We start from the raw sequence: 22,236 nt of genomic DNA, 5'->3' as shown, positions 1-22,236 counted from the left end.
AGAGGGGCGGGGTGTGTGCGCGCGCGCGGGGGCGGGGCCGGGCCTGAGGGGGCGGGGGCGGGGGCGGGGCCAGACCGGGGGTCGCGGTTCTGAGGGGGCCGGGCCGGGGGTCGCGGCTTTGGGGGGGACGGGCCGGGGGTCGCGGTTCTGGGGAGGGGGGAACGGGCCGGGGGTCGCGGTTCTGGGGAGGCTGAGTCGGGGGTCGCGGTTTTGGGGGCGCCAGGAGTCGTGACCCTGGGGGGGCCAGGCCGGGGGTCGCGGTTTTGGGGGGGGCAGGCCGGGGGTCGCGGTTTTGGGGGGGCCGGGCCGGGGGTCGCGGTTTTGGGGGGGGCAGGCCGGGGGTCGCGGTTTTGGGGGGGCCAGGCCGGGGGTCGCGGCTCTGGGGGTTGCTGCGCCGGGGGTCGCACGCCTGGTGTCACCAGTGACAGTCCAGGAGCACGCCCTGGTCTCACTCACCGTAGAGTACATCAGCTTTTGGGAGTTTGTGTTATTTTTTGGTTAATTTGCACCATGCCATCGCATCGAGGAGAGGAGACAGGTTCACGCAGCTGGAGAATAGTCTGATTCCTAAAATCTGAGTCACACACCAAGACCCATATCCCACTCTGGGTGGATACATGGGATTTGTATCCCCCTTGGGTTGCATATATGGGATTTATATCCCCCCTGGGGTGGATAGATATGGGATTTCTATTCCACTCTAGTTGGATATGTGTGATTTAGATATCTCCAGGTGGATAGATGGGATTCATTTCCCTATGGGAATTCTTTTACTATTTAAAATCGATAATTAATAATTAATGAGTGTTTCTCCACTGAAGCTTTTCTCCTGAAAAATGATCCTTGAAAAGATCCTGCGAGCTGCCAACATCCCTCTTGCCCAGGCAGGACAATTCTGGGACAGGCAGTTCCAAATATTTACGTGTTGACTCTTTTAACTTTGGAGACACAAATAACTGGAGATATTTTGGCAACTTGGTGACAGAACTAGAAAAAAAACAAAAGCCAACAACCCAACATGGGAATCTCGGGTTTGTTCCAGCTTTGTGTAAACTCCATGGAGAAAATATTTCCTGTTTCAGGATCAAACAGAGAGAAGTCAGCCAAGGAGTTTGAGTTGTCTTGTAGGAAAGGGTTAAAATGGGGTTGGAAAGGCAGGATATTGTGGGTTTGGGAATGAAGGAAAAATGGGAGAAAAAAGGAAAAAGAGGTGAAGGATTATTTCATTTTTTTTCAGATCCATGGGATGTAAATGGAAGCAGTTCATGTTCCCCACACTGGAGGTTGAAGGGCTGAACCAAGGTTTATGTTGATGGACAATAGTCTATCAGTGGTGAGGACAAGGAGCTGGGAATTCACTGAGGGAAGACAAAAACTTGGGAATATCAAAGCCAGGAGAGCAGCCCCAGCCCCCATCCATAATTGCCTAAATCTGCACAAAATCACCTTCACAGGTCACTAAACAGGGTGTTTTCAACCCTGGAGCCAGTTTCCTCCTCACTTCTGGCTCTAGGTGGCTCTTCCCCCACTCTATTTCTGTGTCCCTTACTGGTGCTTTTGGGGCTGAAACCCAAAAACAGCCCCTGTGGGCTTTGGCTGCCCCAGGACTGTGGGAATCATCCCGGGAGCAGCAGGATTTGGCTCTGGCTTGGTTTGATAAGGAGCTGCTGGAAAATGCCAGAGACCTGAGCCTTCTCCTTGCTTCCTGCTGGGAGGTAACTGGGAAAGGTTCTCACAACTGCAGGGAAAATCCTCTTTGTGGTAAAGCTGCTTATCCCGGGGGAGCTGGGTGGCTGCTCATGGAGACAGTGGAGCCACCACCACCCCTCCGAGTGGGGGGAAAAGGGTAAATCTGGGAAAGGAACTTGGGAAAGAGCCGGGAGGATGGTGTCATTTGGGGACTAAAGAGGTTTGGGTGAATATTCTCAGCTTTGGGAGCAGGGAAGGCGTGTCCAGCTGTCCATCCTGGTGTGTTTGTGTCAGGACATGGCTGTCCCAAAACACCGCTGGAAGGTGAGGATTTGGTCAGGAAGGTTTGTAACTTTGGTCAGGAGGATTTGCTGTGGCAAGGAACGATTAAATTTGTGGTTAGGCCAAGTTACAACAAACTGGTTTATTTTCTCTGTCTGCATTAGAGGGATGTTTTTAGAAATAAACTCATAACCTTCATCCACATCTTTTTTTTTTTTCCTTTGATTGCTTTTTACTCCACTCCAGGGTGGGAAATCTCACTGCTGTGTGATCCTGAATAATTTTCCAGGGCTTTCTTGTCTTTTTTTCAATCCGCCTTTGTGGCAGCACAGAGCCAGGAGGTGGCACTGCCAGGCAGCTCATCCGGTCTGGCTCCTCCAGCCGCCTCTGAACCTGTTTGGAGCCTTTTCGCTTCCGTAGCAAACAAATTCTTGCTTCTTTCCGAGGCTGGGGGGCCTGGATAACGTGGGAATGGTGGGACAGGCCGGCCCTGCTGCTCCGTGGTGCAGAGGAGGTGGGCAGGATGGGTCAAACCTGCTCTGGCAGCTCAGGAAATTCTCCTGGGATCTGGGAGAAGTCTGGAGGGAGCCGAGGGCTTTGGGGACTGTGACCACCATGAATCTCCTGTTGGCTTGACTCAACATCCTTTGGCATGACTTTTGTCCTGTAGGGTTACCTGGGCACACCTGGGCCAGATTTCCCTCCTTCCTGTTAATTCTCTGAAGGAAAAGCAACGTAGACACTGAGTGTGGCATTGCAGTTTTGTCCCCCCAAATAAAAGAATTTAACTCTGATTTCTTGACCAAAACCACCCATTTCTGCAACAGTTTGCCCTCCACGGGGAGGTTGGGTGGTGGGAGGTTTTTCTGGTCCACCTTCTCATTATACCCAGATATTGTGGGTGTTTCTGGAAGACAAATGGTGTGGTTCTGGAAGAAACAAAGCTGCAAGCTCCTGGCTGGGTTTGGAGGCTCAAGAAGATCCTTCTGACCAGACAAGCACTGCAGCCGTTGTTTGTGTTTGTTACTCCAGTTCTGGTGGTGGTTACGGATTATTTACCATGAGAGACCGTGCATCAGGTGTTGGGGATTTTATTGTCAGGGGTTATTTACAGCAGAATCCGAGGAAACGGGAAAGGACTGAAGCATTGCAGAGCTCCCTGTGCTCACACCGTGGGGCGGCAACGTCCCTCCACCAAAAACTTCAGACACAAAGGGTCGGCAGTTCCGGAACAGCCTCGTGGAGAGGATGTTGTTGTCAACACCTCACAGTGTCCTGGTCACCGTCCCACCGTGTCTGGAATGAGGGGAAAAAGGTGAGCAGGTTCCAGAGTGTGGTGGGATTGGGGTTGGTGTATTCCTGGGATGGTGGAGAGCTCCAGTGAGGGGAAAGGTTGGCCAGGTGAGATGGAGTTTTGGAGGCAGGAGGGTGGAACCAGCTGCTCTCTGAGGTTCATCCCAACCCAAACCATTCCAGGGTTTTATGGGACGGGGTATTTGGGTGGATGAGCAGTGGGAGGTGCCTGGTTGCTCCCACCCGTGAAGGTCCCACTGAATTCCAACAGGTCATTGGGAAAATGAATCCTCTCCAGGCCATCAGTGGCATCATCTGAGAGAGTTCCCTGGCATCACAGCTGGACGCCTGGAAGGATTTATCTTTCCATTGATTTGGAAAACTGCTGCTTCAGAAAGAATTGGATTTCCCTGGGTTAAAGGACACACTTTGAGTGAGTGTTGAAATCCCAGAGTACCTTTGGAGGAGGAGTCTGGGGGTCATAGCAGGAGACCCAGGAAGCTGAGGAGGATGATGAGGGTGAGTTGGCTCTGCAGGGACGATCCCAACGACTCCTGGAAATCCTGGTGAGTCAAGGAAAATAAATCAGTCAGAAAGTCCTGTGTTTTATTGTGCTAAAAGCCTGTGGCACAGCTCCTGAGCTGACAAGCACTCACCCGACTGTCCTCGGCATCCCTGGAGTCCCCTGGAGCATTTGCATCTGGTAATCCTGAAATATTGGTGGTGATATTCTGTTCTAGGAGCCACTTCTCCCAATCTATCTCTCCGTTGGTGCTTGTCTAGATGTGGAGAAAAAAGAAATAACCTGGATTAACTCCTACGCAGAGAGATCCCTCCTCGGGATGTCTTTGATAGTATCTAATTGGGAAAACTAGGAATTTCCCACTGTTTCTGTGCAAACTCAAAAAATAAATCCCAACTCAAACCATTTCTGTTCATGGACACGCTGGTCAAACTCACTTGACTTGTTCTGTGGTCTAAAAATCAGCAGTTTTAATCCATTTCTTTTTCCTTGTGGCAGAGATTTGGGTGAGGAAAACCTGGTTTTTAGGGGAGAGAAACCCAACTCACCTCATATGAATCCAACTCGTAAATGTACGTGGCAGGGGTTGCCGTGATGTTGTCATAGTAATAATCTTCTGTGGAATAATAGTAATTGTCTGCAATGGAAACAGCTCCAGGTGAGGTGGCACATGGGGGTTTGGGGTGAAATGAATCCCTCCCCAATGTCCTCAGTTGTGATCACCCAGCTTTTCCCCCTGAGCAGCCAGAGTAACTCAAATTAACCTGTTTTAACATTTAATTAACCTCAATTAACAACTCGGATTCATCCCTTCCCAGCCCCCGTTATCCCAACTCCCTCCCGTGGCTTGTGGAAAACGGTAAAAACACTTTTAAAAAAGACATTTCTCACTTAAATGAGCCATGTAGTCGTATAAATCCTGCGCGATCTCCTCCAGGTCATCTTCGACCTCCGCCTTCCCTGAAAGCAAAGGAACAACGTGCAGATCAGCCTTGGGTCCAGCCTGGGCTCAGGGTCGTGTGGAGTTTCATCGATTTATTGGTGCTTTGGGCAAAACCCATTTCCTGTGGGGCTGATGGATTTACAACCTGACCCACGATTAGATCCCAGCTAAAGGTGTGAGAGGTCAGACCAGGGCTGGGCTTTTCTGGGGTTTTGGGGTGTGGATGTGGCAGAAGCAAGAGATGCAGTGGTGGGGATGGAGCCTCTGGCTGTGTTTCTGCACCCCAGACCCAGGGCTGGGCTGGATCTCCCTTGGGATGAGCTGCTCATCCAGGATCCAGCTGCTCCAGCTCTGGAGCTGCCAAAAGGCTCAAAAGGGACCTTCACGTTTCCTTAGGGCTGAGCCACTATAAATAAATCCTGACCCGTGTGACATTGTCACAGCTGGAGAGAGAGAGTGGCTCATTCCTTATTCCAAACATAAGGTTCTCTATGTTTTCTTGGGTTTTTTTGGGGGGGAAAATTTTAAATCAAATTAATTTGGAATATTAATGTTCTAATAGTCACAGATTTATACTCACGAGAATGGAAGACATGGAATAATAAGATATTTTTATAGTTTGATACTCATTTATAGTCATAAATTATAAGATAATTATAATATTGCCATTATAAGTTACACCATTAATAGCTGGAATGATGCTTCCAGTCATACCCAGGGCCAGCTGTACCTCCAGGTCCCTCTCCAAACTCTCCCACTTCTTCCCAAAATACCCCTGACCTTCTCAGCACTGGCAAAGCCTGGGGGAGAAGCTCAGCTCCCAAAATTCTCATTAGGGAATTCTCTGAAAATAGCAACTGAGGCTGAAGATTCCAGGATGGGATTTGGGCTCTGCAGGAGGGACAGAGCTCAGTGCAGCCTCACCTGTCGTGGTGTCAAACACCTTGAGCTGTCTCGTTCCCATCCTGAGCTTTTGGGGAAATGAGAAATTGTACCTGGCCCCCCACTCCCACACTTGTCCTCTGACAATCCTCCAGCAGCCTCAAACTCTGGCTCAGAGTTCACATCATCCTGTGCCTGGAGCTTTCCCAGAAAATCACTCTGAGTTTTGTGTTTGCACTGGAGCCACACTAAGAATAACAGGGCAATCAGATTTATCCTGGAAAAAAAAGCTTCCAGCTGGGAATCCCCTCGCCTGGTGTTTTGTGTTTGGGCCAGTTACTTTGGAGAAGAGGAGCAAGAAGAGAAAGAGGAAGTTGCAGCTTCAGTTCCCCTCAGCTGGTGCTGCTCTGTCTCACCTTCCCAGGGATGGGGGAATACCGTGTTCATCCCTGAGCAGCTCCACTTTGGGGTTTTCCTCCCTCAATATCCCGATTCCAACTCTTTCCCACCTCAAACTGCCCACGTAACTCTCAGGAAATCCTGTTGAGGTTTTTTTTATTCTCTGTGTCTCTGTAATAGCTCCCAGCTGGAATTTGCAAATTATTTGAACACAATGCGGGAAACATTCGCTAAATTGCTGTTCTCCAAGCACAGGCTTTGTGAAGGTTTTATAAATTTACATTGTGTATTCCCGGTGTGGTTTTGGTGGGTTTTTTTGGGGTTTTTTTGGTTGTTTTTTTGTTTTTGTTTTTTTTTTTTTTTGGTTTGGTTTGGTGGGGTTTGTTTGTTTGTTTGTTTGTTTGGGTTTTTTGGTGGGGTTGTTTTTGTTTTTGTTTTTTGTTTTTTTGGGTTTTTTTGTTGGTTTGGTTTGATTTGGTTTGGTTTAGGTTTTTTGGTTTTTGGTGTGGGGTTTTTTTTTTGTGTTGTTTTTTGGGTTTTTGGGGTTTTTTTTTTTGTTTGTTTTTTATTTTCCCCTGCAGCCCCCTTTCTCCAAAAAAATCCCTCCAAGACCTTTCAACCTCCAAACCCTCCCAAATTTCCCGCTGCATCTCAGAGGAGTGTGGGAATAACCTGAGCAGCGACCTAAAAAATCAAACTCAGAAAAAAAAAATAAAAAAAAAAACCTGAAAAAACCCAGGGAAAATACACTTACCCGGCAAAGAATGAAGGACCAGGAGCAGCGCGATGCAGAAATTCATCGTCCTCCTTTGGGTGGCGGCTGCCGGAGCGTCTCCGCTCCTGTTCCTCGGGACCTTCCCCGGGGGAGGCAGGAAATGACTCGGGGAGGGTTGAGTTGAGTTGAGCCGAGGAACCTCCTCGGTAAAGCAGAATTTGTGCCCAGAACCGGAGCAGAGCGGGGCTCAGCCTGTCCCGCCGCTCGGAAAAGTTTCTTTCCCTTTTTGCAGAGGCGTTTTTTCGGAATTGCAAATCTCGGGGAAAGTTTCTCCCCCGGGGGAGTTTTAGCGCCGCTGGATGAGTTCTCATATGGAAGGGGAGGATGGTTTTGATTATGTTCTAACAGAGCAAAGCAAAGCTATAAATAGCAAAACCTTCTGGGAGAGAAAGCAGAGATGCTGACGGTGCTGACAGAGCCAGTCCCAACTTCCCGTAAAAATTTTGGGGGATTCTTTTGTCTTGGCTTCATTTCCTCCTTCCCGTGCCTTGGGGTCTCTATCAGGAGGAAGAATCATGAACGGTCAAGGATTTATTTTATAGTTGGGTAAAAATAATCCGGGGAGAAGGGAAATAAGCAGAGCTCCTGCCAGGAGCTGGAGAGATCCAGGTGGGAATTGGAGAGGGAAGGAAAAAGGGGAAGAGAAGGAGACAGGTGAATCAGGTGGTGTAAAATCAGTATTTTGGTGATTCTTGAGCGTGGAGCTTCAAGAAAACCAGGAAAAAAGCAAAATGAATTTTGCATAATACGGGAGGAGCTCTGCCTTGGGGAGCAGGAATCATTGAAGGGGTTGGGAGTGGCCTCAAAACTCACCTCATCTCACCTCCTGTTGGATTTAAACCAAATATTTCTGCAGATTTTAAGGATTCTAATCAATTTCAAGCCAAAAAATTCCCCAAACCAGAATTTTTTTCCTACCAAGAGTGGACCCAACTGAAGAATTTTTTTTTCCAGCACATCCCAAAGCCAATTCCCAGAATCTCTGGGGTCCCCTGTGCTTTGCCAGAGGAGATTCCCCCATGTGTACAGAGATGTTTGGCGAAGGGTTAAGTGCCCAGGAATGCCGAGCAGGAAGTGAATCTCTTCAATTCCTCCTCTCCACAAGACCCTCCTCCACAAAAACAACATTGAAACTCAAAAAAAATATCACCAACCCAAGCAGAAATTTGAACTTAGTGAAGAATCCCAGCAGGGCTGGAGGCATCAGGTCAGCCAGGAGGCACTGGGGGAGCAGGGAAGGGTTAAAATATCCTGGGATTGAAGGAATGGGGAGGGAAGAGGCAGGGAAGGTCCCTGAGGATGGTTATGGCTTATCAGATGAGTGGGTGGGGTTGAAAGGACAAACCCTTGGTGTGGGAGCTGGGAATGTGGGGTTTGCTGGGAAAGAACTGGGTGTGATGGGGTAAAACTTGCAAAAATTGGGAAAAGTTGGAGAATCCACTGGCTAAAACATGCCATAAGGCGGTAAAAGGGGGAAACAGCTGTTTTTTCCCTGGCCGTGACCAGCTGGAACATCCCGGCAGCATCCTGCATGCCCAGGTGCATATCTAGAATTATTGTGTTTCTGGATGGAAAAGGAAACTGCTCTATTTTTGTTCTTTTTTATTATTATTTTCTCCCTTTTTTCTTACTGATTCTTCACATCTGGCAACGTGGAGCAAGTCACTGCAGCCACAGGAAGAAAGGCTTTTCCATCTGTCATCCCAAAACTTTGTTTCCTATCCCCCAAATCTCTATTTTGCTCTATCTTTCTACTTCTATGTCTAATTTTTTTATTATTAAAGGGGTTTTTGGGGGTTTGGTTTGTTTTGTTTTGTTTTGTTTTTTTCTTCAAAATCCAACAGTAAAATCTGCCACAACAACAGAGCAGCAAGGGAGGGACACCTTTCCTGAGGGAAAACTCAAAACAGAGGGAAAAAGGAAGGAAAAGAAGAAAAAAAAAAGGAAGAAGGAGCTCTTGGTGTTGCCGTGCTGAGGGGGATTCACCCCAGGGATGCTCAGGGCTGTGGTGGGGGGTTCAGGCCAAGGAGGAAGGTGCAGCTGAAATCAGATTGTGTCATTTCCCAGCTTTAATAGGCGGAAGGGAAACAAGAAGGGAAATTAACACAACGCAGGCGGTAACTCCGGTTCTCCCCCGAACAATGCCTGGTGCCCAGGAGGTGGCATTAACAAAATTCCTGCGGAAAAGGCTGGAGGGAACATTGTTTGGGGATTTTCCTCGTAGGAGACGTGGAGAGGGATGAAAAATCCAAGCCTCGATGGCACCATCAGGCCAGAGGGAGGAGGAATGAGCTGCCCCATCCCGTGGGAATCCGGAGGGAGCGGCTTTGGAGCCGTCCAGGCTGTTTCTTGCCTGGCTGACGGAATTTCTTAGTCTAAATAAAGTTTTCCTGCTCCTCTGTAAACAGCGGCAGCGTGGGGGGTGGGCGGCAGGATCGGAATGGGAGATGTGAGGGGCTTAGAATAGAGAAAAAATGCCGGGTGGGGGCCCTGTCCCCAGTGTCCCCTGTCCCCAATGTCCCCAGTGTCCAGTGTCCCCAGTGTCCCCTGTCCCCCAGTGTCCCCAGTGTCCCTGTCCCCAGTGTCCCCAGTGTCCCCAGTGTCCCCTGTCCCCAGTGTCCCCAGTGTCCCCTGTCCCCAATGTCCCCAGTGTCCCCAGTGTCCCCAGTGTCCCCTGTCCCCAGTGTCCCCTGTCCCCAATGTCCCCAGTGTCCCCAGTGTCCCCAGTGTCCCCTGTCCCCAGTGTCCCCAGTATCCCCAATGTCCCCAATGTCCCCAGTGTCCCCAGTGTCCCCAGTGTCCCCTGTCCCCAATGTCCCCTGTGTCCCCTGTCCCCAATGTCCCTAGTGTCCCCTGTCCACAGTGTCCCCTGTCCCCAGTGTCCCCAGTGTCCCCTGTCCCCCAGTGTCCCTAGAGCAGGCTCTGTCCCCAGTGTCCCCAGTGTCCCTGTGCCCAGTATCCCCTGTCCCCAGCACTGGTCCTACCCCCCCATTCCGGTCCTCCAGGCCGCCAGGGGGCGCACTCCGGGCCGCCATGGGCACCGCCGCCTTCTTGGGCTGCGCCGCCATCGCCTTCGGGCCCGCGGCCGCGCTGCTGCTGCTCACGGTGGCGGCGGAGCCGCTCCGGGTCATCGTGCTGGTGGCGGGGTGAGCCGGGACGACCCCACAGCGGGGCCGAGGGGCCGGGGGGGAGCCGGGGAGGCCGTGGCGGGGGGTGTGGAGGCCTTTGGGGGATGCTCTGAGGGGCCTTTGGGGGTCTGGGGGGCCCTGGTGGGGCCTGGGGCGCCTGAGGGAGCTGCTGTCCTGAGGGAGCTGCTGTCCTGAGGGCGCTGCTGTTCTCAGGGAGCTTTGGGGCAGCTCAGGGACAATTTAGAACACTGAGAAGGCAGCTGGGGGTCCCAGCCCGGCTGTATCGGTGCTCAGAGCGCCATCCGTGTTGTCTTTTTCCCCCCAGGGCGTTTCTGTGGCTGCTGTCGCTGCTGGCGGCCTCGCTGCTCTGGTTCCTGTCGGTGCAGCTCGGCGGGCCCGAGGAGCCGCTGCTGCCGCTCGGAGCCGCCGCCGCTGTGCTGCTGCAGGAGCTCTGCAGGTTCGCCTGCTTCAAATTGATCAAGTAAGAGCCCGCCCTGGGCCTGGGGAGCTGGGGGTGAACCAGGGCTTGGGGAAAACAGAGAAAATGTTGGGGTTCTGTGTACAGAGGAACCAAACGGAGTTTTTGCCTTGTTAAACCCTGGGAGCTGTCTCCTCTCACCCCGTGGTTCTCCCTGAAAAGGTGTTTTATCTCAGCCCTGACACCTCGACAGGAAAGGGTTTGGTAGCAGGATGAACCTCCTCACTGATCCCTGTGTGGGTTCTGTTTGCCCAAAAGGAGTGAAGTGATGACAGCAGGAAAGAAAGAGGGAGTTAATTCTGGGTTAATTCACTGGATTTATTCGTCAGGGGATCTGCCCCAGCAGACACCCCTCAGCAGAAAAACGAGGGAAAAAATAAAATGTGACGGCTTTTATTGTGGGGAGGAACTCAGGGATGGGTTTGACTGGGGACAAATCAGGTAAAGGACACACATTGTAATAAATCAATAACTCGGGTGGGGAGACAGCTGAAGTCTGGTCCAGTCACTTGGGGTCCTCAGTGGAACTTTCCAGACTTTTGGGAGAGACCCCAAAGTGACAGACAAGACCCAGGGGCTGCATAAATTATGACTGACACATAACTGGGGTTGGGATAAAAAAACAAAAAGGGTGGAACATGGGGACAAACCATTACAACTCATAAAAAGGAATATAAAACAAGGAACAAATACATACATAAAACTGATAAAACCACACCACTCCATCTCCCTTCCCCTCTCCCGTGGGAAGGGGCTCATTTTCTCTCTCTGCTGGGGCAGGAAGGCAGATGAAGGGCTGGCGACCCTCAGCGAGGACGGGCAGTCCCCGATCCCCCTGCGACAGGCGGCTTACGGTGAGCAGACCCCCAGCTCCAGGTGCTGCATCCCATCCTCCTGCCCTTCCCCGAGCCCACCGGGGCTGTGGAGACCACAGGAGGAGCCCCCTGACCCTCCTGCCTCCCCCACAGTGTCTGGGCTCTCCTTTGGGATCATCAGTGGCCTCTTCTCCATCACCAACACCCTGGCAGACTCTGCTGGGCCAGGCACCGTCGGGATCCATGGGGACTCCCCTTACTACTTCATCACCTCTGGTGAGGCCGTGGCAAAGAGGAGGAGGAGGAGGAGGAGGAAGGCTGTGGCTCTGAGGTTTCATGTCTCTTCCCCACAGCTTTCCTCACCATGGCCCTGGTGCTGCTCCACACCTTTTGGGGCATCATCTTCTTCGATGCCTGTGAGCGACGCCGTGCCTGGGGCCTGGGGCTGGTGGTGGGCAGCCACCTGCTCACCTCGGGGCTGGTGAGTCCTGGGGGGCACCAGAACCCCCCACCCAGCTCTGCTTCACCCCCCCTCACTCCCTGCTTAGGGCCATGGGGTGAGTTACACCCCCAGCCTTTTGGGGTGCCCGGGCTGGAGGAGGGATGTGCCCACTCACTGGGGGATTTGGGGGTCTTGGGGGGGATTTGGGGGGCACACAGCTCAGCAGGGATTCAAGCTGAGTTTCCACAGGGGTGGGCACTCCTTTCCCAGCTCTGGCTGTTTGGAGGGGTCAGGAAGGTGTGACTCCCCCTCTCTGTGTCCCCAGACCTTCCTGAACCCGTGGTACGAGGCCACTTTGGGGCCCATCTTCATCCTGACACTCTGCACTGGTCTCTGGGCTTTTTGCACTGCTGGTGGCTCCTTCCACAACGTCCTCAAGTGCCTCTCCTGTAAGTGGGTCTTGGGGTGTCAATTTTGGGGGCTGGGAGGGGGCCAGAGCTGCTGGGATGTGTCTTGTTGAATGGATCCGTGTTCCTGGATACCTCCATGAACCCCCAAATAACCCCCATCCTCATAAATGTCCCTTTATCTCCCAGGTAAACAGGAGCCCGAGGGTCAGGTCATGCTCTACTCAGCGCTGCAGGTGCCTCCTGAGGAGTGAGGGATCCCTGGCCCCACAGCTGGACTCTCCTGCCAAAGCCTTCCCTCCTCCTGCTCTGGGGGAATTTGTGTCTGACCACTGTTCCTGGGGGGGCTTTGGGGTCTGACCAATACTCCTGGGAGAGTTTGGGGGTCTCCTCCTGGGGAATTTGGAGTCTGACCAATACTCCTGGGAGAGTTTGGGGGTCTCCTCCTGGGGAATTTGGGGTCTGACCAGTTCTCCCAGGGGGATTTGGGGTCTGATCACCATCACCCCTTTCCCTTTGTTCTCAGATTGTGTTAACACTTTTCCCTCAGTTTGAGGCTCTGGGGAAGGCCAGATGTCCTGGGGGATGTCCAGGCCTGGGGCAGGACCCCCCATTCTCTCGTTTTTGTCACTCTGGGGGGCTCCCCTACCCCCGGAGCAGCCACTGGTGCTGGGGGTGATGCTCTGGGGCTGGGGGGCACTGGGACTGGGGTGCACTGCCCTCCTCACCCCTGTTCACCTCCCAGGGGGTTGGAGGTACACCGGGGATAATTTTTTATTTTTTATTATTAAGAATAAAACCCTTTTACAAGATCATGAGACACTGTGGCTGTTGGGGAGAAGGGGAGGGGAGAGGGGGGTTTCTCCTCCCACTGTGCTCTGCTCCAGCCCTGGGGGGCACTTGGGGAGGGTCCTGCTTTCTTGGGAATGACGAGATCCAGCCCTAAAACCCCTCAAAGACTGTGTTCCCTCCCAACAAAAAGTCACCAGAAGGGGGGGAAAAAGGGCTTTATTTGCAGTGGGGCTCTGAGGTGAGGGGCTGGGGCTCCCAGCCTGGTCTGGGGGTCAGCGGGAGTGTCCAGTGTCCAGGGGGGAGCGGCGTGAGGAGGCCTTGAACACCACGTCCTGTGCCTGCGCCCTCCTCGCCCTGCTGGGACAGAAACCAGGGTGAGAGGGGAGTCTGCACTGCAGCTCGGGGCCCCCTGCCCTGGGGGTCCCTCTGAGGGCTGTGGGGAGGGGTCTCACTGAGAGTGGAGTCTCTGCACTGGAGCTCAGGGCCCCCCTGCCCTGGGGGACCCTCTGAGGGCTGTGGGGAGGGGTCTCACAGCTCGGGGCCCCCCTGCCCTGGGGGACCCTCTGAGGGCTGTGGGGAGGGGTCTCACCGCATCCTCCTGGCCCCGAAGTGGACGGCGAGGAAGAGGCCGACGCAGCCGGCGACGGCGCCGAAGATGATGGCGATGACCTCACCTGTGCCATGGCAGGGTTGGGTCAGGGGCGTCCAGGGGGGACCCCCAGCCCGGCCTCCTCACCTGGCCTTACCTGTGGAATATCCCTCTGGCTCTGCAAGGGAAACACCGGGGTCAGGGCCAGCACTCTGTGCCCAGCCAGGACTCCAGGAGCCACATGGGGGGCACAGGGGACCCACCCCTCCCACCCCTCCACTCACCCCTGGGGAAGGACGAGAGCACCAGGCGCTGGTTCAGCTCCTGTGGGGCCCGAAAATTGTCCACCAGGAGCTGAGGCTCCTCCTGCTCTGCCTCCTCGGTGGAGTAAAGGCTTCCCTGGAGCTGCTCCAGCTGGAAGGGGAAAGGGGGAGCATTGGAGGGCGTGTTTCCCAAATCCAGGGGGGTCTCCCCCCAGAGCGGGTCCTACCTGGGCCTGGCTGATGAGGACGGGCTGCGGGAAGAGGGTCCAGATGACGCTCTGGAAACAGGGCGGGGTGGTCAGGGACCCGTTGTACCGGTAATAGCGGTCCAGGTGCGTGGGCAGCAGCTCCTGGATGCTGAAGGAGGGGATGGCCACGGTCTGCCCTGTGGGGAGGAGCAGTTGTGGGGTGCTGGGAAGGGGATTTTGGGGTTTCCCCTCCCTCTCCTCACCTGCGTAGCGGATGCTGCCAAGATGCCTCAGGATGTTGTCATAGGCGGGGTGGGGGTCATCTCCCACCTGGAGGGGTTGGGGAGGTCAGTGAGGGGCTGGGGAAGGGTGGGTGGGTGGGTGGGTGGGGGGTGTGGGTGAGGGGTCTGTACCTCCAGGAGGACCCCGAGCACGGCCAGACCCCCCGGGTGCTGCTGCGCCGCGGCGGCGTCAGGGAAACGCTCGGCATCAAAGTGTACAACGTGCATCTGGGGCAGAGAGGGGACCCCTGAGCCCCCAGCCCTGCCATAGCGGGGACCTCCTGAGCCCCCAGCCTTGTCACCCCCTGCCCTGTCACCCCCTGCCCTGCCACAGGGGGGACCCCCTGAGCCCCCGGCCCTGCCAATCCCCAGCCCTGTCACCCCCTGTCAATCCCTGTCCTGCCACCCCCTGAGCCCCCAGCCCTGCCACCGCCTGCCCTGTCACCCCCTGCCCTGCCACAGGGGGGACCCCCTGAGCCCCCGGCCCTGCCACCGCCTGCCCTGTCACCCCCTGAGCCCCCGGCCCTGTAACCTCCTGAGCCCCCGGCCCTGCCACCCCCTGAGCCCCCAGCCCTGCCACCTCCAGCCCTGCCACCCCCAGCCCCGGCCCCCATCCCAGCCCCTCCTGCAGTGCCCAGACCTACCGCCCACTCCCGGACCTGCTTCCACTCCATTTCCCACCCTTTTTTTCTTTTCTTCTGCACCCCATCCCCTCCCTGCACTCATTTCACATCCCTGGAGACCCATTTCCCTCACCAAGACCCCTCTTCCATTCCCTACAGCAAATTCCTGCGATGCAAACCCATTTTCCACACTCTTCCCACGCTGACACCCCTTCCCACACAATTCCCATGCCATTTCCTGACCCCAGACCTATTCCCACCCCATTCCTCATTCAAAAATTCCTCATTTTTTTGGCTCTGTCCCCCGGTACCTCGGCGGGGGCTCGGTGCCCATCCAGGAGATGCTCAGCTCCAGCGGCCTGGCCGGGCCTGCCCCAGTGAAAGTGGAGCTGAACAGCAGCGAAGGTTCTGGGCAGCCCCAGGAGGTGCAGGGATGGTGGCAGTGCCAGCACAGCTGTGGGACAGGGGGCTCAGCAGGGCTGGGACAGACACCGAGGATTGGATTCCCCGGTTCTCCATCCCCGGTGCTCACCGGTGTGGCCGTTGTTGGCGAGGCTCAGCTCGGGGCTCTGGGGGCTCTCGTAGCCCTGGGGCCGCAGCGGTGGCAGGGACAGGTCCGGCTGTGCCCTCGCTGTTCTGATGTCGATGGGGGACTGTGCCCGGCCCCCGCAGTCCGGGTGTCCCTCGTGCCAATGCTGCTGCCCGTGGGGACCTGGGGGGACACAGAGTCCAGATGGGACCCCCCCCCCAAATCACCCCAGGGGCTGCTTCACCCAGCAGGGCCCTGAGGCGTTGATTTAGAAGAATTAAAGACTGTAGTCAAAATAGATAGTGCTGAGATAATGTAGCCAGGAGTTCCCTTTTGATAACAGAAGCCAGACTGAAGGAACTGATAAATCATTGAAGGAACTGATAAATCATTGAAGGAACTGATAAATCAGGGAAGCTGTTCAAACTAAGCTTTTGCATCCTGAATAATCAATAGACCCCATGAATAAAAAGTCAAGAGAGGAAGACCCATCTTACTTCATCATATTGGGACCCCACCCTATAAAAAAAGACCACCGACCCATTTTAAAGAACAAACTCCCCATGCTTAATGGCTTTTTGGGCTAATTACCATACAAAGCCGGGAATGGGCTGTACCAGAGTTATGAATGTGCATTTGTGTTTTGGGTATTCAATACTCCTGGACATAAAGGACCCTGTGACCATCTGTAAATTGTGTGTGTATTTGGGAGCCCCAAATGTCCTGTCTGGTGTCGTAATAAACATAAATAAACAGACACTTTCTAACTTTAAACTGTTAGAGAGTCTTTGTCCGTCGTAGTTGGATATTGGTATTGGATCAATATCCAGAGTTTTTTAATAAATCAGCCCTGTGACCCAAAACACCCTCAGTGCCCCCCAAACCGGGACACAAACATTCCCAAGGGCCTCGTTAATCTGCTGGGGACATTTTTTCCGGCCGGGGGAGCGGGGACAAAGCCGAGCCCGCGGGGCAGGGGGGGCACCCATGGGTCCCCCATGGGCAGGATGGGGCTTAGCGGGATTTGGCCAAGGCCGGATCCTAATTGGATTTGGCAGCAGGAGCCTTTTATGTAAAAGAGCACAAAGGGACCATTGGAGCGAGGGGGGCAAGGGGGGGAAATGGGGGGCTGCACCCCTTCACTCCCACCAGTCTTAGGGGACCCAGGTTTGTAGAGGGGAGTGAGGAGGGGGCCTGTCCTGACTCAACTTCTTCCCTTTTGGGGTGCCCACATGTCCAGGGTCAAGGGGGGCTGTCACCCATCCCTTCCTCCCTCTGGGGAGACCCCTGTGAGCCCCCCAGCTCAGGGGGTGGGTTCAGGGGATGGGGAAAATGGGGGGCTCCCTCCGTGGGGCCCGACTCACCCTCGTACGTCCAGTGGGGACCTGTTGGGGAGAAGGGAAGAATTGGGGCGGGGGGCTTGGCTGAGCCCCCTGCCCCGACATGGGGGGATCTGAGAGGGGTCAGGGCTGCCCCCCAGAGCGGGACCTGCCAGGGGCACCCCGGGGGGACTCACCGGCGGCCAGGGCGGGGGCCAGGCCCCCCAGGAGCAGCAGCACCCTCAGCATGGCGGGGGGCGAGGGGGGCCGGGTGACACCGGCCCGGCCCTAAATACCCACCCAGGGGGACAGGCCCCCCCGGGGGGACGGGCAGGGCTGCAGGGGCCATGCCCGGGGTGTCGGGGGGTGAGGAGGGTGGAGATGGGGCTGTGAGCTCACAGGGGATGTGGGGCTGCCAGCTCTGGGCGTGTGGGGTGAGGGGGTTTGCAGGACGGGGTTTTGTGGATTGTGGAGCTCTGGGGGGCTCTGAGGGTTTGGGGGGGGCCTGAAGAGGGGACCCCCTTAAGGGGGAGGGTCCCCCTGAGGAGTGTCCCCCTGAGGAGTGTCCCCCTGTGGAGGGTGGTCGGGAGGGGTTTTGGGGGGACCTGGGGGTCACCCTGTGCCTCGTGGGGGGATTGTGGAGCTCTGGGGGGCTCTGGGGGTTTGGGGGGACCTGAAGAGGGGACCCCCTTTAGGGGGAGGGTCCCCTGAAGAGTGTCCCGCTGTGGAGGGTGGTCGGGAGGGGTTTTGGGGGGACCTGGGGGTCACCCTGTGCCTCGTGGGGGGAGAGTTGGGCTGGGGGTTCTGGGCCCCGGGTGGGATTTTGGGGGAAATGGGGGGCGGGGGGATCCCAGGCAGACCCTGCACGCGCTCCTCGGCCCCGCCCCTCTCAGCTCGGCCCCGCCCCCTCAGGGAAGCTCCACCCCCTCAGGGAAGCCCCGCCCCGTGGGTGTTCCCACGCGCGCGGCCGTGACGTCACCCGCGGCCCCGCCCCCACGTGGGAGCCCACGCGCTGCCCCGCCCCGGTTATGTAAGGCCAGGGGGCGGGGCCGCCCCGCCCACTGGCCCTCGGGAGCGCCGCTCATTGGCTGGCGGGGCGGGGGCGTGACGGAGGCGTGGCCTGGGAGCCCGCAGACCACACCCCCCGCCGCCCGCCAGGGGGCGCTGCCCAGCGCCGCGTGCCCCGAACCGCCGAGCAGGGGGCGTGGCCAGAGCCCCGCCCCCCGGCCAATCAGCGCGGGGCGGTGGAACGAACCAACGGGAGAGAAGGGGCGTGGCCTCCCGGGGCGCGGCGGCCAATGGGAGCGGGGCGGGGCGGGGCCCGAGCGGAGGCACGTGCGGGCGCGCACGTGTCCGCGTGGGGCCGCCGCGGGCGGGGCGGGACCGGGACAGGGACGGGGACACAGAGACCGGGACAGAGAGATCCGGGCACCGGACACCGGGACACCGAGACCGGGACCGGGACACCGAACACCGAGACACCGAACAGCGATACCGGCACCGGGACAGAGAGACCGGGACACCGCTACAGCCACAGCGTAACCTGCTCAGGGCCATTGAAACCGGCCCGGGAAACGGGGACAGCGATACCAGCACCGGCATCGGGACGCTGATACCGGGACGGGAACGGGACGGTGATACCGGCACCGGGACACCGGCACCAGCGGAGCTGCGGCCGGGAGCAGGTGGGATCCGGGGTGACGGGGGCCGGGGGCGGTCCCGGTAACCGGGGTGGGGGTCCCGGGGCCGGGGGAGGGTCCCCATCACGGGCGGGGCTCCTGCAGGGGGATCTCAGTCCTGGGGAGGGGGCGGCAGGTGATGGAGCTGGGGGGGGTCCCAGGACCGGGCAGTGTCCGGGGGCTGGGGGTGTCCTGACACCAGGGATGGTTTGGGGTGAAGGGTCTGGGCCCGGGGGAGGTAACAAGGGGGGGTCTCCTGTGCCTGGGGGTCTCCTGGCACCGGGGATGGTTCGGGGTGAAGGGTCCAGGCCCGGGGGCTGGGGGAGGCCGCTGTACCGAGGGGAGGGGGGTCTCCTGTGGCTGGGGGTCTCCTGGCACCAGGGATGGCTCAGGGTGAAGGGTCCAGGCCGGGGGGAGGCCGCTGTACCAGAGGGGAGGGGGGTCTCCTGTGCCTGGGGGTCTCCTGGCACCGGGGATGGTTCAGGGTGAAGGGTCAGGGTCCGGGGGCTGGGGGAGGCCGCTGTACCGGAGGGGAGGGGGTTTTCTCTGCCTGGGGGTGTCCTGTGGCTGGGGGTCTCTTGTGGCTGGGGGTGTCCTGGCACTGGGGATGGTTCAGGGTGAAGGGTCCCATCACCAGGTGAGCCCCTACACCACCCACCCTGTCAGAGGAGATCCCAAATCCCCTCCCGTGGCCATCTGAGGTGACACTGAGGATGTGGAGGTGACACCCCCGTGGGAGAAACAAGGCAGTTCCTCGTCTTCCATTTTTGTCCGATATCTCTCTGGTTTTTTTTTTTCCCGATATTTCACTCCCTGCCGCAGAACATCCTCGGCCGGGTGACTCTGCTGGAACTGAACTGAGCCCAGGGAGAGGCTCCGCCATGGAGCCCCCGGCCCGGCCCTGCTCCTGCGGCTCCCCCGGGTCTGACACCGAGCCCGGGGCCCGCAGTTCCCCCCGGAGCCCCCCCAGACCCGAGCGGGGCCGCAAACGCCCGGGGGGGCTGGAGCGGGCACCCCCCGAGTCCCCCCCATCGCCCCGAGCGGGGAAACGCCCCCGAAAAGGGGAGGGCGGGGATGTCCCTCCCAGCGATGGAGATCGACTCTTTGCCCAAAAGGTGAGTTTGGGGCAGAAAATTATGGGGCACCCCCAAAGATGGGAAGTTGGTCCCCTAAAAAAAGCTGGATGTGCTTTAGTTTTCCCAGCTGGAACTGCTGGGAGGGGATGAACAGGATTTGGGGGATGAGAGGGTGATAAAGCGGCGTTTCAGGGGGTGATGGAGAGACCTCTCCTCAGTGTGGAGGCAGCTCAGTCACCTCCTCCTCCCCTTCCTGGGGATGTCCCTCCCAGTGATGGGGGCACCTCTTTGCCCAAAAGGTGAGTTTGCGGCAGAAAATTAAGGGGGCAGCCCCAAAGATGGGAAGTTGGTCCCCTAAAAAAAGCTGGGTCTGGTTTAGTTTCCCCAGCTGGAACTGCTGGGATGGGATGAGCAAGATTTGGGTGACAAAGTGGTGTGTGAAAGGGGTTGGGAGTGATGCAGAGACCCCTCCTCAGTGTGGCTGCAGCTCAATCACCTCCTCCTCCTCTCCCCGCAGTGCCGGGAGCTCCGGGGCTTCATCCGGCCGCTGTCGGAGCTGCTGGAGGGGCTGAGGCGGGGCCGGTATGACAGAGGTGGGTGCCCCTCCCAGCCCCTTTCCCCTCCCTCCGGCGCCTCTTTCCCCCTCGCGGAGAATTGACACAATTCTCTCTGCCCAGGGCTGAGCAGTTTCCAGCAGAGCGTGGCCATGGACCGGCTCCAGCGGATCATCGGGGTCCTGCAGAAACCAGAGATGGGGTGAGTGTCCCCAGAGTCCCCCAGGGGGGCACAGGGCCGGCCCCCGGCCCGCAGAGGGTGACAGGAGCTCTCTGTGCCCGCAGTGCCCGCTACCTGAGGACGCTGCTGCAGGTGGAGGCGATGCTGAGGCTCTGGTTCCCGCACGTCGCCCCCAAACCCGCCCCGGACCCCGCCCCAAACGCGGCTCCCCCGAGGCGCCGCCCCCCCGCCGGTCCCGCCGGGGCTCCCCGGTGCCGCCGCCTTCCCGGGGACCTTCCCGGGGATCTCCCCCTGCCCAGCCCCGCGGGGGGTTTACAGCAACGCGGTTCCCCCCGGTGCCAGGCCGGGATTCCCGAGTCTCCCCCGGCGCCGGACGTGTGACGCCCCCCCCGGCTCGGGGGGGGGGAAATCTCGTCTGTATTTCTTGATTTTGCCTTTTTTTGATTATTTTTTTTTTACCTGTGGTCAGTGAGACCCGCGGGCGGGCGGCACTGACTTTGGGGGGCACCAAAACCCCCCAGGAGCCCCAAAGCCGGGGCGGCCGTGCCTTGGCCGGAGCGGAGCCGCCTCCCCGCGGGGGCCGGGCCCTCCTGGGCTTGTGCCTTCCCCCGCGGCCTGGGGGGTGAGCCGGGAGCCCCTCGGAGCGGTGCAGACCCCCCTGAGGGGGTGTCGGTGGGGTGGGGATGGATGTCCCACAGCCGGCCCTGCTGGAAGCAATAAACGCCGCGGAGAGCGGCCGGGGCCACCCGGTGTCGTGTCTTCTGTTCCCTGGGAGGGCGGTGGGGTGGGATCCTGTCCCCAGGGGGGCCCAGAGCCGCTCCAGGACCGGCCCAGACCTCGCGCGTTCCCGCCGCTGTCACCGGGCCCGGCTCTGCCTCGCCGGAAGTGCCGGGTACCGGAAGTCACCGGTACAGGAAGTTCTTCCCAACGGAAGTTCCGCCCTCAATCACTTCCGGCCCGGGCGCGGAGCGGCTGCACAGGGTCAGTCTGGGGAGAACCAGGCCGGGATCCCTCGGCCGGGAGCGGCCTGAGCAGGGCCAGCTGGGGGCAGGGGGAGGTCTGGGGCAGGGGTAGCGCCCCGCGGGGTGGGGGGTCCCTGCCGTGTTCCCTTGGGGCTCTGCGGGAAGGAACCGGGAGAGGGGCGGGAAGGGCAGGGCCCGGTCTGAACCCGCGGTTCTCCGCCGTGTCCCGGGCCGGGGGAAAGGAGGGACTGGCTCCTCTGAGCCCCGAGGCCGCCCGGTCCCAGCCGGCCCGTCCCGCAGCAGCACGGCCATGGCGAACCACCTGCGCTTCGTGGGGCGGACGGTGATGGTGCAGAACGGGAACGTGGAGGCGGCGTACGGAGTCCTGAACAGGTGAGGACCGGGAGGACGGCGGGGCCGGGGCTCCACAGCCCGGGTTTGGTCTCAGAGGGGCCCCTGTTCCTTCCCGTCCTGGGTTCAGAACCAGAATTTCCTGAGCAGAAGGTGACGGGAGGTGACCGGGCTCTTGTCATCAGCTCCACGTCCCTCGGGTTTGAATAGAGTGAAATAAAGGAACAGCTCAGTACAGAACCAGGCGAGGGCAGCGCTGGTCCTTGGAAAGCGGAAACGGTGCCATCGCTGCTCCCACCTTAAACCCAGCTCGGGGGGGATTCCTTCCCCTCCCACTCTCCCCATGGATGAACAGCGAGGAGAACGAGCCCGCGGGGACCGAGCCGTGCCCTGGCTTTGCACCGTGGGCTGGTTATTCTTCCCTCCCCCCACATCTCAGCCCCGTCCCCGCCGCTGTCACCGCTCTCTGTGTCTCTCCCCGCAGGATCCTGGCGCAGGACGGCGTGGTGGAGGCGCTGCGGCGCTCCCGGTACTACGAGAAGCCGTGCCGGGCGCGGCGGCGGCGGGCGTTTGAGGCGGCCCGGCGGGTTTACAGCGCAGAAATGTCCCGCAGGATCGCCTTCCTGGCGAGGAGCAGCCGCCAGGACCCCTGGCTGGGCTGCTGAGAGGAGCCGGCCCCAAATAAAGACCCTCTGGGCTCTGATTTCCCCCCGTTAATTGAGTTTGGTTAATGACGGCTGGAGGGGAAAGGGGCGGGGTCAGTGGGAGGGGTTAGTGGGAGGGGGCGTGGCCA

At 58.1% G+C, this 22,236-nt stretch overlaps 5 protein-coding genes across 6 annotated transcripts; 3 read left to right on the top strand and 2 right to left on the bottom strand.

The window, feature by feature from the left end:
* Nucleotides 1-406: 406 nt before the first annotated feature.
* LOC310919715 (uncharacterized protein) lies at nucleotides 407-7,518 on the bottom strand. Its single transcript, XM_083879184.1, has 6 exons — nucleotides 6,766-7,518; nucleotides 4,679-4,747; nucleotides 4,336-4,424; nucleotides 3,921-4,043; nucleotides 3,722-3,827; nucleotides 407-3,267 (listed from the first exon to the last, which is right to left on the bottom strand). The coding sequence occupies exons 1-5, from the start codon at nucleotides 6,809-6,811 to the stop codon at nucleotides 3,744-3,746; spliced, it is 411 nt and encodes a 136-aa protein (XP_083735310.1). The 5' UTR covers nucleotides 6,812-7,518; the 3' UTR covers nucleotides 407-3,267; nucleotides 3,722-3,743.
* A 2,301-nt stretch (nucleotides 7,519-9,819) lies between these two features.
* On the top strand, nucleotides 9,820-12,450 carry APH1A (aph-1 homolog A, gamma-secretase subunit; the record flags this gene model as incomplete). The annotated part of the gene is made up of 7 exons (XM_083879123.1): nucleotides 9,820-9,932; nucleotides 10,240-10,395; nucleotides 11,173-11,246; nucleotides 11,361-11,483; nucleotides 11,561-11,688; nucleotides 11,975-12,098; nucleotides 12,246-12,450. The coding sequence occupies 7 exons, from the start codon at nucleotides 9,820-9,822 to the stop codon at nucleotides 12,308-12,310; spliced, it is 783 nt and encodes a 260-aa protein (XP_083735249.1). The 3' UTR covers nucleotides 12,311-12,450.
* A 923-nt stretch (nucleotides 12,451-13,373) lies between these two features.
* On the bottom strand, nucleotides 13,374-21,404 carry CA14 (carbonic anhydrase 14; the record flags this gene model as incomplete). Its single annotated transcript, XM_083878821.1, has 11 exons — nucleotides 13,374-13,522; nucleotides 13,595-13,615; nucleotides 13,722-13,851; nucleotides 13,928-14,085; nucleotides 14,152-14,218; nucleotides 14,302-14,397; nucleotides 15,104-15,246; nucleotides 15,325-15,504; nucleotides 16,686-16,706; nucleotides 20,590-20,983; nucleotides 21,342-21,404. The coding sequence occupies 11 exons, from the start codon at nucleotides 21,402-21,404 to the stop codon at nucleotides 13,434-13,436; spliced, it is 1,362 nt and encodes a 453-aa protein (XP_083734947.1). The 3' UTR covers nucleotides 13,374-13,433.
* Nucleotides 18,103-20,596, top strand: CIART (circadian associated repressor of transcription). The gene is made up of 5 exons (XM_083879077.1): nucleotides 18,103-18,325; nucleotides 19,142-19,434; nucleotides 19,913-19,988; nucleotides 20,073-20,151; nucleotides 20,235-20,596. Exons 2-5 carry the CDS (start codon nucleotides 19,201-19,203, stop codon nucleotides 20,509-20,511), a joined length of 666 nt encoding a protein of 221 aa, XP_083735203.1. The 5' UTR covers nucleotides 18,103-18,325; nucleotides 19,142-19,200; the 3' UTR covers nucleotides 20,512-20,596.
* MRPS21 (mitochondrial ribosomal protein S21) lies at nucleotides 21,055-22,160 on the top strand. 2 transcript variants are annotated; one of them, XM_083879078.1, is made up of 3 exons: nucleotides 21,055-21,115; nucleotides 21,396-21,485; nucleotides 21,928-22,160. In XM_083879078.1, the coding sequence occupies exons 2-3, from the start codon at nucleotides 21,403-21,405 to the stop codon at nucleotides 22,106-22,108; spliced, it is 264 nt and encodes an 87-aa protein (XP_083735204.1). In that variant the 5' UTR covers nucleotides 21,055-21,115; nucleotides 21,396-21,402; the 3' UTR covers nucleotides 22,109-22,160. The 2 variants fall into 2 exon arrangements, with proteins under 2 accessions (XP_083735204.1, XP_083735205.1); XM_083879079.1 differs by having other exon boundaries at nucleotides 21,089-21,111.
* Nucleotides 22,161-22,236: the final 76 nt, after the last annotated feature.

Source organism: Zosterops lateralis (genome assembly GCF_965231275.1).
Source record: "Zosterops lateralis genome assembly, chromosome: 27".
In the NCBI taxonomy this organism is placed as follows: domain Eukaryota; kingdom Metazoa; phylum Chordata; class Aves; order Passeriformes; family Zosteropidae; genus Zosterops; species Zosterops lateralis.
Note: the sequence above shows the minus strand (reverse complement) of the source record. Positions and strands in the feature narration are given on the sequence as shown.